Below are 15,345 nucleotides of genomic sequence, written 5' to 3'. Positions count from 1 at the left end.
GTAAGAACTAATAGCATAGAATTTTAAAGACACCTGTGATTTTGTTCATTGCCCTTCATTAAATTGACATATTAAAAACTAATGTTTGGCTATCACTGTATAGTTTGAAAAGCACCCATGTGTAGACTCTTTTTTTTTTTTTTAAATGAAACATGGCAACAGTCTGTGTTGGTTTCCATTAAGACTACATGTATAGGATGTTGCCCAGTGATGACTGGTTGAACATCTAAACAGGACTGCTCCAGGTAGCTTTTATTATCTTGGTAAAGTCATCCTTCTCTCAGGAGCTGACCTTTTAGGTGATTCTTTTCTTTGAAGGCTTAGAAACGAATGTCAGCATAGTATCAGTGGATCTGCTTCTCAAAAGTGGACTTGTATTAACCAAAGTCATAGAGATGAGACACCTCCTTTTTAATTGACAATAAGAAATATAATTGCCAGAGGAACTAAACGTGTATTTTTGGTGGCTGATGTATTCTCTTACAGGCACATTATGTGGGAAGCCAACTTTTAATTAGATGTTTACTTGGTGAACAAATGGTTCTAAATTTTTATAGCATTGGCTGAGATAGCCAGGTTTCCACAATAGGGCTATCTATATCTACCCTCATTTCTGGACCTCATATCCTAGGACCAGGCACCTACTGCTTAGAGGAGTAGATAAAGCTATTTTTTTGACCCTATTGTTACTCTTCTGGATGTTTCCAATACTGATCAACATACTTTCTTTAAATGAACTAATGAATTATCTCAGGTTGCCTGGGAATCACTCTGCTATGTTTTCATGTCTCAGCTCACACAGGTAACATTTTTAAATTTAGTTCTTAAAGGACAATCCAATCTCCAAATTCTAAAGAAGAATGCAGCTCCTTTAGAGTGACAAGCAGTATAGCATCATAGAGTGTGAACTTTAACATTAGGCACATGGGGGTGAAAAGTTGCCTTTAGCATTATCTTTCTGTTTAATCCTGGGCAAGTTACTCCAACTGCTTTGAGCTTGAAATTTCTGTCTGTAAGATGGAGATGTTAATGCACCTTCAAAGGGATTTGTGAGATTTATACAGGTTAGTGTGTATAAATTACCCATGTACTTGGCACCTAGCAAGTGTTCAATAAATGATAGCTATTATCATTAGAAATGGATATTGTTCCTGCCATTTTAAAGAGGAAACTGAAGCTTGCCAGGAAGTGATAAAGTTGGACTGTGATTCCTATTCCTTCTATACTATTCATCTTTTTGTACATATTTTGAGGAGTTTTCCTATAGGCTTCCAAAGAATCCACCAAAATGCAATTCAGTTATTTTGGTAGTCTACTTCCAAGCACTTTGGCATAGTAAGAGCTCAGTCTCTGGTTTCTACCCATGAGAGTATGAATTCTAGCTCCTCCCCTTATTCCCTATGTGACAAGGCAAGTCTCTTAGCCTCTCTAAGCCTGCTTCTTCACCTCCAAAGTGGGAAAATAATAGTTCCATGTGGTTGTGGTGACAATTAAATATTTGATGTACTTAATATAGTGCCTGGAGCATATTAGCTTTCTACCTGTTATTATGCACATAAAAGTAGCTTTTTGTGAAGCTGTTATATTAACTGGAAAGTTTTCAAAGAATACCCAACAATTTGTTTTAATGTAATCTCCTGTTAACATTTAATCATCTTAGCCATCAGTTTCAGTATAGCAATATAAACCTAATTATTATGTAGATTTTTCTCTGTTCATGGATATCATGACCATATTTCCTAAACCACAGATAGGGAGACTTGATTTGAAACCTGGTATGTTGATAGAAAAAAATATTAGAGATTGGGACTGTCCCAGAAATTTGTGGTTACGTATCATCATACCTATGAGAAACAGTGTATGATAATGTAAGACAGCTGGAAGGAAGTTTAGAGCCAGATGCCAACACTTGAGGAAAGCTGAGTTTTCTGTTGATTTCTCAGATTATAGTCATATTAGAATGGTGATCTCTTAATTGCTGTTTCACTTCCTGGACCTTTAATATGGATTAAAATATGAGCCATGGACTAAAAGTAAGAAAATGTGTTTTTTTTAAGGTGGAAAATTATGCAAACTATATTTGTAACCTAACAGAGGGAAGAGAAGCATTTTTTCATGGTTATGATGAAAAGGAAAATGAACAGCTTAGACATGAGTTTAAAGAGCTCCAACTCAAACAGAGTTGTTTTTCCTTTTGTGGGCATGTCATTTTAAAACTTCTTCCCTAATTCTAGAAATTAACATATGACATTATAGAAAATTTGAGAAATGTATACAAGTATAAAGAAGGGAAAAATTATATCTTCTACCCCAAGAAAAGTATACTTCTAATGTTTTAGGTGTATTTTCTGCCTGTCTTTTAAAAAGTATGTATTCTGAAATAGTCTGAAATGTGTATGAGAGTGCAGGGTATTTTCTTTCAGTGTCTATTACAGCACTTACCACACTATATTATAATCTGTGTCAGCTCCTCTGGAGTAGAGATCATGTCCTAGTTTTAGTGATTTGTGTCTCTCACAGTACCTGGCTTGTAAAGTACCTAGTTTAGGGGAGGCAAAACTTTACCTCTTCCTCTTTAGGTTTTTTTTTTTCGCAGCTGAGCCTGAGAATTACGTTGATATAAGACAGATTAACAGGAGAAAAGCATACAAATTTATTTAAACTGGAAATAAATGGAGATGAAGACCCAAAGAAGCACTTAGAATCAATGTCTCATCTGTTCAGTTGGACAGACAATAGTAAGTTGTGAAAAAGCAACTAAATATATGGAAAGGCTGAAAAGATAAGAGTTACTTTAACAAGGTCTGTACAGAATTCTCTTGGCCTCAACTTCCCATCCTTAATCATAAGAGTGTTGCTTTCCTTCTAGCAAAGGGAGGGCATCTTTCAACATGGGAATTTCATCTCCTGCTTTTAAGACATAGAAGGAAGATCAGAATGATCTTGCACCTGCTGTTTTTCAAGTGTGTTTAACTCAAAATAGTCAATACACCAGAGTGGTATATTTTTAACTCCTTCACTAGCATATTAAGGACTTAGAAAATATTAAGTACTTCAAAGCTGCAAAGGAAAATACAGATAGAACCCCTTTAGAATATTCTATATTTGTGTAGCTACACACTTAGGTGCTATTAGGCCAGCACTTTGGGAGGCCGAGGCGGGTGGATCACCTGAGGTGGGGAGTTCGAGACCAGCTTGACCAACATGGAGAAACCCTGTCTCTACTAAAAATACAAAATTAACCGGGTGTGGTGGCGCATGCCTGTAATCTCAGCTACTTGGGAGGCTGAGGCAGGAGAATTGCTTGAACCTGGGAGGCAGAGGTTGTGGTGAGCAGAGATTGTGCCATTGCACTCCAGCCTGGGCAAAAGGAGTGAAACTCCTTCTCAAAAAAAAAAAAAAAGATAAAAAAATTAGGTGCTGTTATTATACCTATTATTATATATGGTCAGTGATTATATTTACCACACATTTATTATTTTCTTTGCTCACCATTTTTCCTTGCATCTCAGATATTCCATTCGGGATCATTTTCCTTTTTTCCTTTTAGAAATTTATTTTACAAGAGTTTGTTGATGGACTTTTTTTTTGCCTCAGGTGCAGAGAAAATTGAGTTAATTATAGGACATATTACTGTACTGTACCCTCATTTTTTCCTTTCTTGCTTTCTACTGGGTAGACTGAATTTTCTTCTGATGATTTAAAGTTAATATTCTATTTTTGTTTGTATAATGGTTGCATTTTAAGAGTTTTCTTTAATTCCGGCTTTTTTTCCTCTACAAAGCTTCTGGAAAATTTCTTCTGGCATTTCTGGTAATTCTCAGTAGGAAGGTTGTTCAAGGGCTCTAATCTGCCACACTGCAAGAAACAGAAGATACTGTATGTCCTACTGCCAACATGTGTTTTTCTTTGTTTTGTTTTTGTTTTTTGTTTTTTTGAGACGTAGTCGCACTCTTTTTTTTTTTTTTTTTTTTTGAGATGGAGTCTTGCTCTGTAGCCCAGGCTGGAGTGCAGTGGCGCGATCTCGGCTCACTGCAAGCTCCACCTCCTGGCTTCAAGGGATTCTCCTGCCTCAGCCTCCCTAGTAGCTGGGACTACAGATGCATGCCACCATGCCTGGCTAATTTTTGTATTTTTAGTAAAGACAGGGTTTCACCATGTTGGCCAGGATGATCTCGATCTCTTGACCTCGTGATCTGCTCACCTCAGCCTCCCAAAGTGCTGGGATTACAGGCCATGTGTTTTTGCAATATAAATTAGCTCATGATGGTTGATAAATAGGAGAATGATGTCATTATAATGCAAAAGTTCATATACAGTTTTCCCTAGCATGTTAATGATTTGGACTACCAGTAAGCCTCAATTTGTAAATGAATCCTATTCATCCCCCATTCTTCAAATTAGACTTGATCTGGACTTGCAATAAATCTTTAAACTATGAAGGAAAGAGATAAGCCAGTGGTTGTAGTTCAGTGTGGATAGTCCTATGCTAAGGGAAAGCACAGAACACTAGGAACATTCAGGGGAGGTGATGAGAAAGACAGGATGGATAGGGTGACCAGAAAAGGCTTCCAAAGGAGATTGTATTGAGTTGTGTTTTGAAAGGTGCTAGCTAGATTAAGAAGCTGGGAAAAGCATTCCTGGCAAAGGGAGCAGAGTCGATAATATATACTGGTTCACGTGAGTGAATGCTAAGAAGAAATGTGGCTGGAGATATTTTCAGGAACCACATCATGGTGAAACCATATGCTAAACTAAGGCATTTGGATTTGACACCTGGACTATGCTTGATGTTCCTGGACTATGCTAAAGGCATACAAATATTTTTGAATATATAAATTATTGACTTTGTTATAAAATATCTGGAGAATCACTAAATATTTTAAGAGGGCAGTTAACATGATCTGATTCATGTTTTAGAAAAATTACTCTAGCAACAGTAGAGGGATGGATTACATAGGGAACAGATTGGAAGTGGGAAACGTAGGGGTAGTTTTGCAGTAATAATCAAAAAATGAGAACAAAAACAAGGCTCATAGTGTAAATGGTGAAGGGAAGATGAACTCAGTTATTAATGAAAAGGAATCTATAAAACAAATTGAGAATGGTGGGTGAAATCTTGGATGACTCTAATGCCATCTACTCAATCATTTTTAGATCATAGTTTTCCAATAATCACCAGAAAGAATTAACACAGATTCTCTGGCCGTGCACGGTGGCTCATGCCTGTAATCCCAGCACTTTGTGAGGCCAAGGCAGGTAGATTGCTTGAGGCTAGAAATTTGAGACCAGCCAGGGCAACGTGGCGAAACCCCATCTCTACAAAAAATACAAAAATTAGCCAGGCATGGTGGCACACACTTGTAGTCTCAGTTACTTGGGAGGCAGAGGTGGGAGGATCACCTGAGCCTGGGAGATCGAGGCTGTGGTGAGCCATGATTGCATCACTGCACTCCGGCATGGGGAACGGAGTGAGACCCTATCTCAAACAACAGAACAAAACAAAACAAAAACCAACCCCCACCCACCCCCAGATACCCATTTTATGATAAAATATAGCCTGTAATATTTGTGTTGCATTCCCAATTTGATTAAAGCTAATATTTTGTTTTAGCTAATGTTGTAAAGAGCCTGAGCATAAAATAATCAGCAGAGTCACTTTTTTTATTTGTAGAAACTGACAAACTGATTCTAAAATTGATGTGGACATGCAAGGTCCTAGACTAGTCAAAAAACTGAAAAAGAACAAAGTTGGAGCACTAACACTTCCTGATTTCAAGACTTAACCATAAAGCTGTAGCATTCAAGAAAATATACTCTTGGGCTGGACGCGATGTTTCACACCTGTAATCTCAGCACTTTGGGAGGCCGAGGTGGGCGGATCAACGGAGGTCAGGAGTTCAAGACTAGCCTGGCCAACATGGTAAAACCCCATCTCTACTAAAAATACAAAAATTAACTGGCATGGTTGTGGGTGCCTGTAATCCTAGCTATTCAGGAGGCTGAGGCAGGAGAATCGCTTGAACATGGGAGGTGGAGGTTGCAGTGAGCCAAGATTGCACCATTGCATTCCAGCCTTGGCGAAAGAGTGAGACTCCGTCTCAAAAAAAGAAAATGCATTCTTGGCATTCAGATAGATCTATAGATCAATGGAACTCTCAATAGAGAGTCCAGAAATAAGCCCACAAATACACCATCAACAGATTTTCAACAAAGGTGACAAAGTAATTCAATGAGAAAAGGATAACCTTTTCAACAAATGATGCTGGAACAGTTAGATATAGACATATGCTAAAAAAAAAAAAAAAAAAAGGCCCCAAAATCCTGATCAAAGTTCTGTTCCCCATTGGTGAGGAATGTCTGCTCTAAATACCACAAGATGGCCAAATACATGACACCTGACACTGGAGAGAGATGAGATTGATAACAGTTTATTAGTAACATATACTCACAGCCCAGGGAAGAGGATAGATATGCTATGCTATGCAGGGCCACAAGGGGTTACTCTCAGGAATAGAATGATCTCATAGGGGGTATGGGAGGCAGGCTTTGTAGTAACAAGAAGATGAGGTGCCTCCTGGTTCCCATGGGAAGATGTGATTGGCTTGTCTGAAAAATTCCGTGGGCTGGCAGGGAAGTGAAACTCATTAGTTTGAGGACTGGGTGGAGTACAGCTGCTCCGGCTGATAGAGGAACTGGCCAGATGGGGACTCTTTCTCTCTGGATGGGGGACATCTCAGGTGCAAGCCGAGTAACTGATGGCTAGGCTTTTTTGGGGCTTCTGTGAGGCTGAAAGATGTCAAGGCAATACATGAAATTTTAGACCTTGCAATAAATTTATCTCACACCATATATAAAAGTTAACTCAAATTGTTTGATAGATATGATCTGTGATTATGAAATATCTATTCATTTTCTAATGTATATAGGTAAATTTTTATAATTTTCCCCACAAAGATCTTGCACATTTTTGTTAGATTTATTCCTAGGTGCTTCATATTTTTAGATGCTATTAATAATAAATGCTATCTTTTTAAAAAAATTAATTTTCTACTTATTTGTTACTGGTATTTTAAATTATAATTATTTTTATACATTGACCTTATATCTAGCAATCTTGCTAAAATTTATCATTCATTTTTATACTTTAGTTGAAGATTTAAACATTTTCTCTCTCTTTTTCTTGTCCAGGTTGGAGTGCCAGAGTGCAGTAGCACGATCTCCATTCACTGCAGCCTCAACCTCCTGGGCTCAAGTAATCCTCCTGTCTTGTCCTCCCAAAATGCTGGAATTACAGGTGAGCCACCACACCCAGGCAAAATGACATTTTTGTTCATGAAGACTGATTTATGTATGTTGCATTTATATGTTGAATTTTGTTAAGAAGAAATTGGAACAAATCTACCAGTCTCTACAAAGAGAACATCAAGAACCTGTGTAACAGTCTAAAAAAACTGAGTGAGGTAAAAAAGAAATTATAATCCTTTACTTAATAATTGTGGCTAATTACAAATCAGCTTTTACCTTAGAAGTATTTTGTTTGAATATATGATAATGTATAGATTCATGGCCAGATGTGGTGGCTCATGCCTATAATCCCAGCACTTTGGGAGACCAAAACTGGAGGATGACCTGAGGCCAGGAGTTCAAGACGAGCCTGGGTAACATAGTAAGACTCAGTTTCTATGAAAAAAAAAAAAAAAATTAGCTGGGTGTAATGGCACATGCCTATAGTCCCAGTTACATGGGAGGCTGAGGTGGGAGGATTGCTTGAGCCCAGGAGTTGGAGGCTGCAGTGAGCTGTGGTTGCGCCACTGCACTCTAGCCTGGGTGACAGAGCATGACCTCATCTCTTTAAAAAAAAAAAAGAGTCATGCTGTAAAAATTATCAAATTATGCATAAAAGTATTTTGAACACATCACAAAAATTTGAGGAGGAAAAAATCACTCATTTGACATGATAGCTGATTTTTTATTGAATGTATCAAAATTTAAACAATCAATGTATGTTATGTCCTTTTAAAAATCACCATGGGACTAGGCCAGGTGCAGTGGCTCATACCTGTAATCCCAGCACTTTGGGAGGCCAAGGCAGACAGATCGCCTGAGGTCAGGAGTTCAAGACCTGCCTGGCCAACATGGTGAAACCCCGTCTCTACTAAAAAATACAAAAATTAGCCAGACATCGTGGTACACAGCTGTAATCCCAGCTACTAGGGAGACTGAGGCCGGAGAATCACTTGAATCTGGGAGGCGTAGGTTGCAGTGAGCCGAGATTATGTCACTGCACTCCAGCCTGGGCGACAGAGCAAAACCCTGTCTCAAAAAAAAAAAAAAATCACCTTGGGACTATACATATTTTTTATTTACAAATATGTTTGTAGTTCCCCTTTTAAGGAGTTCTTTAGAATATATAGCACATTATTTTAAGTATATTCAATTCTGTTCATGGAATTTAATGTTTTTGATCTAGGGAAATGTTATTAAAAGGTAAGTCTGGTGAATAAAGTGTACACTGTGAATTTAAGTATGGGAGGTAACCCAAGATTAAACTGTACATCACAGTATTATTTTCAATAGCAAAAATCAGAAGCTATCCAAATTTTTAAGTGAGTACAGAAATAATGTTATAGCCATGCTAGAACACAGTACAGCCTTTAAAAATTATCATTACAAGCTGGGCACGGTGGCTTATGCCTGTAATTCCAGCACTTTGGAAGGCCAAGGTGGGTGGATCACGAGGTCAGGAGATCGAGACCAGCTTGGCCAACATGGTGACATCCCGTCTCTACTAAAGATACAAAAAATGAGCCAGTCGTGGTGGTGTGTGCCTATAATCCCAGCTACTTGGGAGTCTGAGGCAGGAAAATCACTTGAACCTGGGAGGCGGAGGTTACAGTAAGCTGAGATTGCGCCATTGCACTCTAGCCTGGGGGAACAGGTGAGGCTCCATCTCAAAAAAAAAAAAAAAAATTATCATTACATTACAAAATCTGTACAGCAATTTAAAGAGAAGTGTTCCTGTATAATGTTAAATTTAAAAAGCCAGACAGAAACTTGTACATGTGTTAGTATTATGACTATGTAAAAATGTATATGAATAAAAAAATACTGCAAAGAAATATAACAATACGTTCATATCTCTTGGATGTTAGGTTGAACCACATGAAACCAAATATTTATAAGTAAAAGCAATCAAATATCACCAGTTTTATTTGGTTCAACCTAAGAAAGGAAATACACAGACACACACACATACATACACACTCACACACAGAAAGAAATACACATAGATATTGTTTGCTAATTTTCTTTATTGGCTTTTAAACATTAATAGAAAATAGCAAAATGTCATGAGAGTACATTTGCTCTTTGTTTTATTACTAATAGAAGTTTTATTTCAGTATCATAATGAAGACCTGGAAAAAGACAAAACATCACAAAACTGCCTAGGAAGAGGAATGGAACAAGTAGCAAAGAAGTTAGGGGTGGCTCATGAAGAGATTCAAAGGCTCACTGATGAACTCCAAGTGAAGGAGAAAGAACAGTGTAAATTAGGTAAGCTGTGGTTTCAGATGACCATTTCCGATCATGCTTTAACTGTACTGATCTCATCTCAGGGTGCAACATGAGAAAAAAAAACACTGAGAAAAAAAGTCTTTAAGATAAACACATAAAAGTGATGAACAGCCTCATTTTCTACCATGCTAGGAATTTTTGTCAAAGCCCAAACATATCTACCAAAAGTGCACAACTCATAAGTGTATACCACTCACCACAAGAAATTCCCAGCCTCTCAGAAGCCCCCTGTGTTCCTTCTTTCTATCTCTACATCCTTTCTCCTCCTTCAGAGTAACTACTGTCCTGACTGAATGCAGTTTCTGCGTTTGACTATATGCAGTATGCCTTCTATGGTTTGCTTCTCCTGCTCAGTCCTATAAGATTCATTCATTTTGTTACATGTAGCAGTTTTTTGTTCACTCTGCTGTTTATAGTATTTCATTAATAAACATACTGCAATATATCCATTCTACTGATGGACGATTGTGTTGTCAGTTTTTGTCTATTATGAATATTGCTGCTATAAACATTTTGATATATGTCTCAGTGTGCTTATTACACATTTCTGATTGTGGTAAGAGCAGAATTACTGAATCAAAGGGCAGGTTCTACTTTGGTCTTCCAAGGTAATTATACTAATTTAAACTTTCCTCAGTTGTATGTGAGATTTTAGTTCCTCCACCTTGGTTTTCAATACTTGGTACTATCAGTCTTATTAACTTCACCTTTTATGTTGAGTGTATCATGGTATTTAAGTGTGGCTTTAATTGGTATTCCGTGACTGCTAATTAAGTTGAAAATCTTTTCATATGTTTGTTGTTGTTGTTACTTGTTTGGATATACAACTTTGTGAAGTTCCTGCTTGAGTCTGTTGTATATTTTCCTATTTTATTTATTTGTGGGAGTTCTTTATATATTGTGGATATGAGCCTTTTGTTGGTTATAAATGTTATGTTGTTGTTATTTTTTTTACCATAATTGCTAATATTCATCAAGTTGGGTTTAAGTGAATTATTCTTTATGCTTTCTGAGTTTTCATGTTTAAAGCCTTTTCTTCACTACAAGATTATTGAAAATATTTACCCCTGGTTTTGGGGGGGTACTTTTATTGTTTATATTTACATCTTTGCTTTATCTAGAATTTAGTATAAAAATTTTAAATTATAATTGTCTCCTTTCTATATTTTTAATCCGTGACTGATTCTTTTACAAATGTAGTATATAGGTTACTTTAGAATCATAAACATTAAAAATGTTAAATGCATAAAACAATAATGATTATGCCAAACTGTGTGATTAAAAACAAATAATAAAAAAACAAAGAATATCAGGATGTAAATTTTTTATAAATACATTTTAAACAGTGGACACAAATAACTTTTCAGAATGATGGAAATGTTCCATATCCCTTTTGAGTTGGTGGGTATACAGTTGTATATATTTGTCAGAATTCTTCAAACTATACACTTAAAAGGGTGAATTTTACTGTATGCAATTTATTCCTCAGTAAACACTATCTAAAAAGAAAATAAATTTGGTCACATGAGCATGATAAGAAGCAATATTTGCTGCTTGCCATACAAGAAGAAAAAGGAAAAGCTTGATATTCAGTACCCTTAGTAGTTACATTTGGACACAACAGAACACAATCACAAAGCAACCTGTTCTATCAGCAGTTGCTCTGTAGAGTAAATCCCAAATGTATCAACTGAAAGCCATCTCCACAGTGAGTCTATTAGGACTGTTGGGAAGCTGAATTAGCAAGTCCTTTTGGAATGTTGTATGCAGTATCAGTGTGTGCGCCATCTGTAACTTCCTGAGTCATCCACTTATAGCAGAATTTGTAGCTAGGCATGTGTTATATGACAGTGTTTCCCAAGTATTAGCTTGTTTCTTTCAACAAACTCTTTTTAAAATAAATCCCTTTAGCTCTCTTTAGTTTATTCTTTAGCTCTCTGTCACATCATAAAATTTGGATGAAAATGAAAAATTTTTTCAATGATAATTTTTTCAAGAATAAAAAAGAATTTATATAAAATATTTATTCCTCAACAAATGAATATCAAGAAAAAAGATGAATTTTTAAAGATTTAAGAGACTTATTAACCAATTATGATGTGTGGCCTTTATTGAATCCTGATTCAAATTTTTAACATTTATAAAACAACTTGAAATTTGAACACTTGCTAGACATATGAGTTAAAGAATTATTGTTAAATTTTTGTTAAATTAATTTTTTGTTTAAAAAGAGTTCTTATTTTTTAGAGATATATAGTGAAATATTCATAAGTGAATGAAATGATGTCTAGGATTTGCTTCAAAATATTACAGGTCTCTACCTTACACCTACACAAAAATTAATTCAAAATGGATCACAGAGCTAAATGTAAGTTAAAACTGTAAAACTGTTAGAAGAAAACAAGGAAAACATCTTCATGATCTTGGGTTAAGCAGTGATACATTATATATGATGCCAAAAGCAAAAATGATGAGAAAAACTAATACATTGGACTAAATCAAAATTTAAAACCTTTGCAGTTCAAAACATACCATCAGAAAGTGAAAAGACAACTCATAGACTAGAAGAAAATATTTGAAAATCATGTGTTTGATATGGATCTTACATCCAGAATATGTAACAAATTCTTACAATTTAATAATTAAAAGCCCAATTTAAAAATGGGCAAAAGGGCTGGGCGTGGTGACATGCGCCTGTAGTCCTAGCTACTTGGAAGGCTGAGGTGGAAGGATAGCTTGAGCTCAGAAGTTTGAGGCTGCAGTAGGCGATGATTGTTCCAGCCTGGGTGACAGAGCAAGACCCTGTCTCAAAGAAAAAAAATGGGCAAAGGATTTGAAAAGACATTTCCAGGAAGAAGATATGTGAATGACCAACAAGCACATGAAAAGATGCTCAGCACCTCCCATCACAAAAATTGATAAGTATGTGAGGTGATAGATGTGTTAATTAACTTGATTTAATCACCCCACAATATAAATATATATCAAAACATTACATTGTACCCCATAAACATATACAATTATTATTTGTCGATTAAGAAAATGATGTTCGATACCATTAGTTATTAGGGAAGTGCAAAGCAAAACCACAATGAGAGTCTACTTCATACCCACTAGAATGGCTATGCTAAAAAAGACAGACAGTGACAAGTGTTGGTAAGGATGTGGAAACATTGAAACCCTTATACATTGCTAGTAAGAAGGTAAAATAGTGAAGATACTTTGGAAGACATTTAACAGTTTCTCAAAATATTAAAGGCGACCCAGAAATTCTACTCCTAGCTATCTACCCAGGAGAAATGAAAACATGTATCAACACAGACTTGTATGTAAATGTTCATAACAATATTAGTTACAGTAGCCAAGAGTTAGAAACAACCCAACTGTCTGTCAATTGGTGAACAGATAAACAAAATGCAGTATATCTATACTGTGCAGAAAGTAGCTAACAGCACACCCAACACTGCTATTCTTAAGAAAGGACTGCTTATAACAGTCACAAGCATCTGGCTGACATCTGGGAACTTGGATTTTGGGAGGGTTTCCACCATTCCTTAACCAATACTGGCTCACTGTGCCTAAGCTGTTTATACAATGTGGTCCATGCAGAACACCTGCTTTCCTTTAAGAGTCTTGGTATATGCTAGGCAGAAAGTGTGTGTGTGACCAGCCCTCAACAAAACCTTAGGTTCTGAGTCTTTCATGAACTTCCCAGGTAAACATTTTACATGTATTGTCAAGGTTCACTGCTGGGACATATCCTGTGTGACTCTACTGGGAGCGGACTCTTGGAAGCTTGTTCCTGGTTTCTTCTGGCCTTTGCCCTATGTATCCTTTCCCTTTGCTGATTTTGCTTTATCCTTTTGCTGTAGGAAATCTTAGCTTTGAATATGAACATATGTTGAGTCTTGTGAGTCCTCTTAGCACATCACCAAACCTGGGGGGTGATCTTGGGAACTCCTGACACTCATATGATAGAATACTATCTGCCAGTAAAAAGGAAGGAAGTACTTATACCTGCTACATGGATGAATCTCAAAAACAAGCTAAGTAAAAGAAGTCAGATGCAAAAGATCATATATTGTGTGATTCCATTTAGATGAAATGTACATAAAAGGCAATCTTATAGAGATAGGAAGTAGATTGGCATAGCTGGGCACAGTAGCACATGCCTATGTCCCAACTACTTGCCACTTGGAAGGCTGAGGCAGAAGAATCACCTAGCCTATGAGTTTGAGTCCAACCTGAGCAACATAGTGATGCCCTGTCTCAAAAAAAAAAAAAATGGAAAGTAGATTAGTAGTTGTCTAGGACTAGGTATGAAAATTGGGATTGACTAAGTGCATATGATTTTCTTAATAGGGTGATGGAAATGTTCTAAAATTAGATTGTGATGGTTGCATACCTGTAGATATACTAAAAACCATTGAATTGTCCATTTGAAATACGTAATTTTGAAGGTATGTAAACTGTACCTCAAAGCTGTTAAAAATATAAGAACTGGGGGAAATAAGTGTATTAGGTGAAAATCTAAGGTGGCCTCCAAGAGCCCCACCCCCTGGTATACACACATCTTTTCCCAGTTATTCAACCAAATACAATCTAGATGCTGCTGTGAAGAGATTTTGTAAGTGTAGTTACAGTCCCAAACCAACTGACTTTAAAGAAGGGAGATTATCTTACATGAGCCTGATCTAATCAGGTGAGCTCTTAAAAGAGTCGAGGCATTTCCTGTCAAAAGAGATTTGAAGTGCAAGAGGGATTTAACATGAGGGAGATTCTTCATTAATGACTTTGAAAAACAAATAAATAATGACTTTGAAGATGGAAGAGACCACGTAACAAAGAATGTGGGCAGCCTCCAAGAGCCAAGAGAGACCTCTAACTGACAGTCAGTGAGGAGATGGGGACCTCAGTCTTACACCCTCAAGGACTGATTTCAGCTAACAAGCTGAATCAGATTGGAAATGGATTCTTCTGCAGAGCCTTCAGAGAGAAACACAGCCTGGCCAACACCCTGATTTCACCCTTGTAAGACTTTGATCACAGAACCCAGGCACACTGTGCCCGGACTCCTGACCTAGAGAACTGTGAACCAGTAGATGGATGCTGTTGTAAGCCACTAAGTTTGTGGTAATTTGTTATACAACATTAGAAAATTAATATAATATGTAAGGGTATAAGTGAAACAAGATTGACCGTGAGTTGGTAATTGTTAAAAGCTGGGTGATGGATGTAGGTATTACCGTAACTCTGCCCTAGCTACTTTTGTATATATTTGAAATTTTCCGTAAGTAAAAAAGTTGTTTTTTAAATCGAAGCTAACCAGACTTAGAAAGAGACTTAGAAATAGACTAAGAAAGTAAAACTGTTAATCTGGTAGAGCGATCTCAAGAAAAGTTACAACCAATAAAGTTTTAGAAATATTACTGGTTTAGGAGGACTGTTGGAAAGCTACAATTTTCTTTTTTTTCTTTCTTTATTTAGAGACAGGGTTTCACTCTGTTGCCCAGATTGGAGTACAGTGTCACGATCATCACTCACTCACTGAGTTCCTGGGTTCAAGTGACCCTCCTGCCTCAGTCTCATGAGTAGCTAGGACTACAGGTGTGTAGTGCCACAGCTGGCTAATTTTTAAATCTTTTGTAAAGAAGGGGGTTTTACTTGCCCAGGCTGATCTCAAACTCCTGGCCTCAAGCAATCCTCATGCCTCAGCCTCCCAAGTGTTGTATAGGTGTGAGCCACTGTGCCCAACCCCAGAAAGCT

At 36.9% G+C, this 15,345-nt stretch overlaps 1 protein-coding gene across 9 annotated transcripts in view; it reads left to right on the top strand.

Moving 5' to 3' along the window:
• Window positions 1-15,345, top strand: part of CCDC30 (coiled-coil domain containing 30) — a 194,491-nt gene that overhangs the window by 9,648 nt on the left and 169,498 nt on the right. For 4 of the 9 annotated variants that reach the window (XM_009251569.4, XM_063712970.1, XM_063712976.1 and 1 more), the window contains exons 1-2: window positions 5,805-5,923; window positions 9,405-9,558. In XM_009251569.4, coding sequence (XP_009249844.3) covers window positions 5,834-5,923; window positions 9,405-9,558 — 244 coding nt within the window. In that variant the 5' untranslated portion in view covers window positions 5,805-5,833. Of the gene's footprint in view, window positions 1-5,804; window positions 5,924-7,197; window positions 7,298-9,404; window positions 9,559-15,345 lie in introns of those variants that run through there. The other 5 variants (XM_054536989.2, XM_054536979.2, XM_054536958.2 and 2 more) reach the window with 2 other exon arrangements.

The sequence above is a fragment of the Pongo abelii genome, chromosome 1 (assembly GCF_028885655.2).
Source record: "Pongo abelii isolate AG06213 chromosome 1, NHGRI_mPonAbe1-v2.0_pri, whole genome shotgun sequence".
Taxonomy (NCBI): Eukaryota; Metazoa; Chordata; class Mammalia; order Primates; family Hominidae; genus Pongo; species Pongo abelii.
This window is presented reverse-complemented; position numbering and strand designations above follow the sequence as displayed.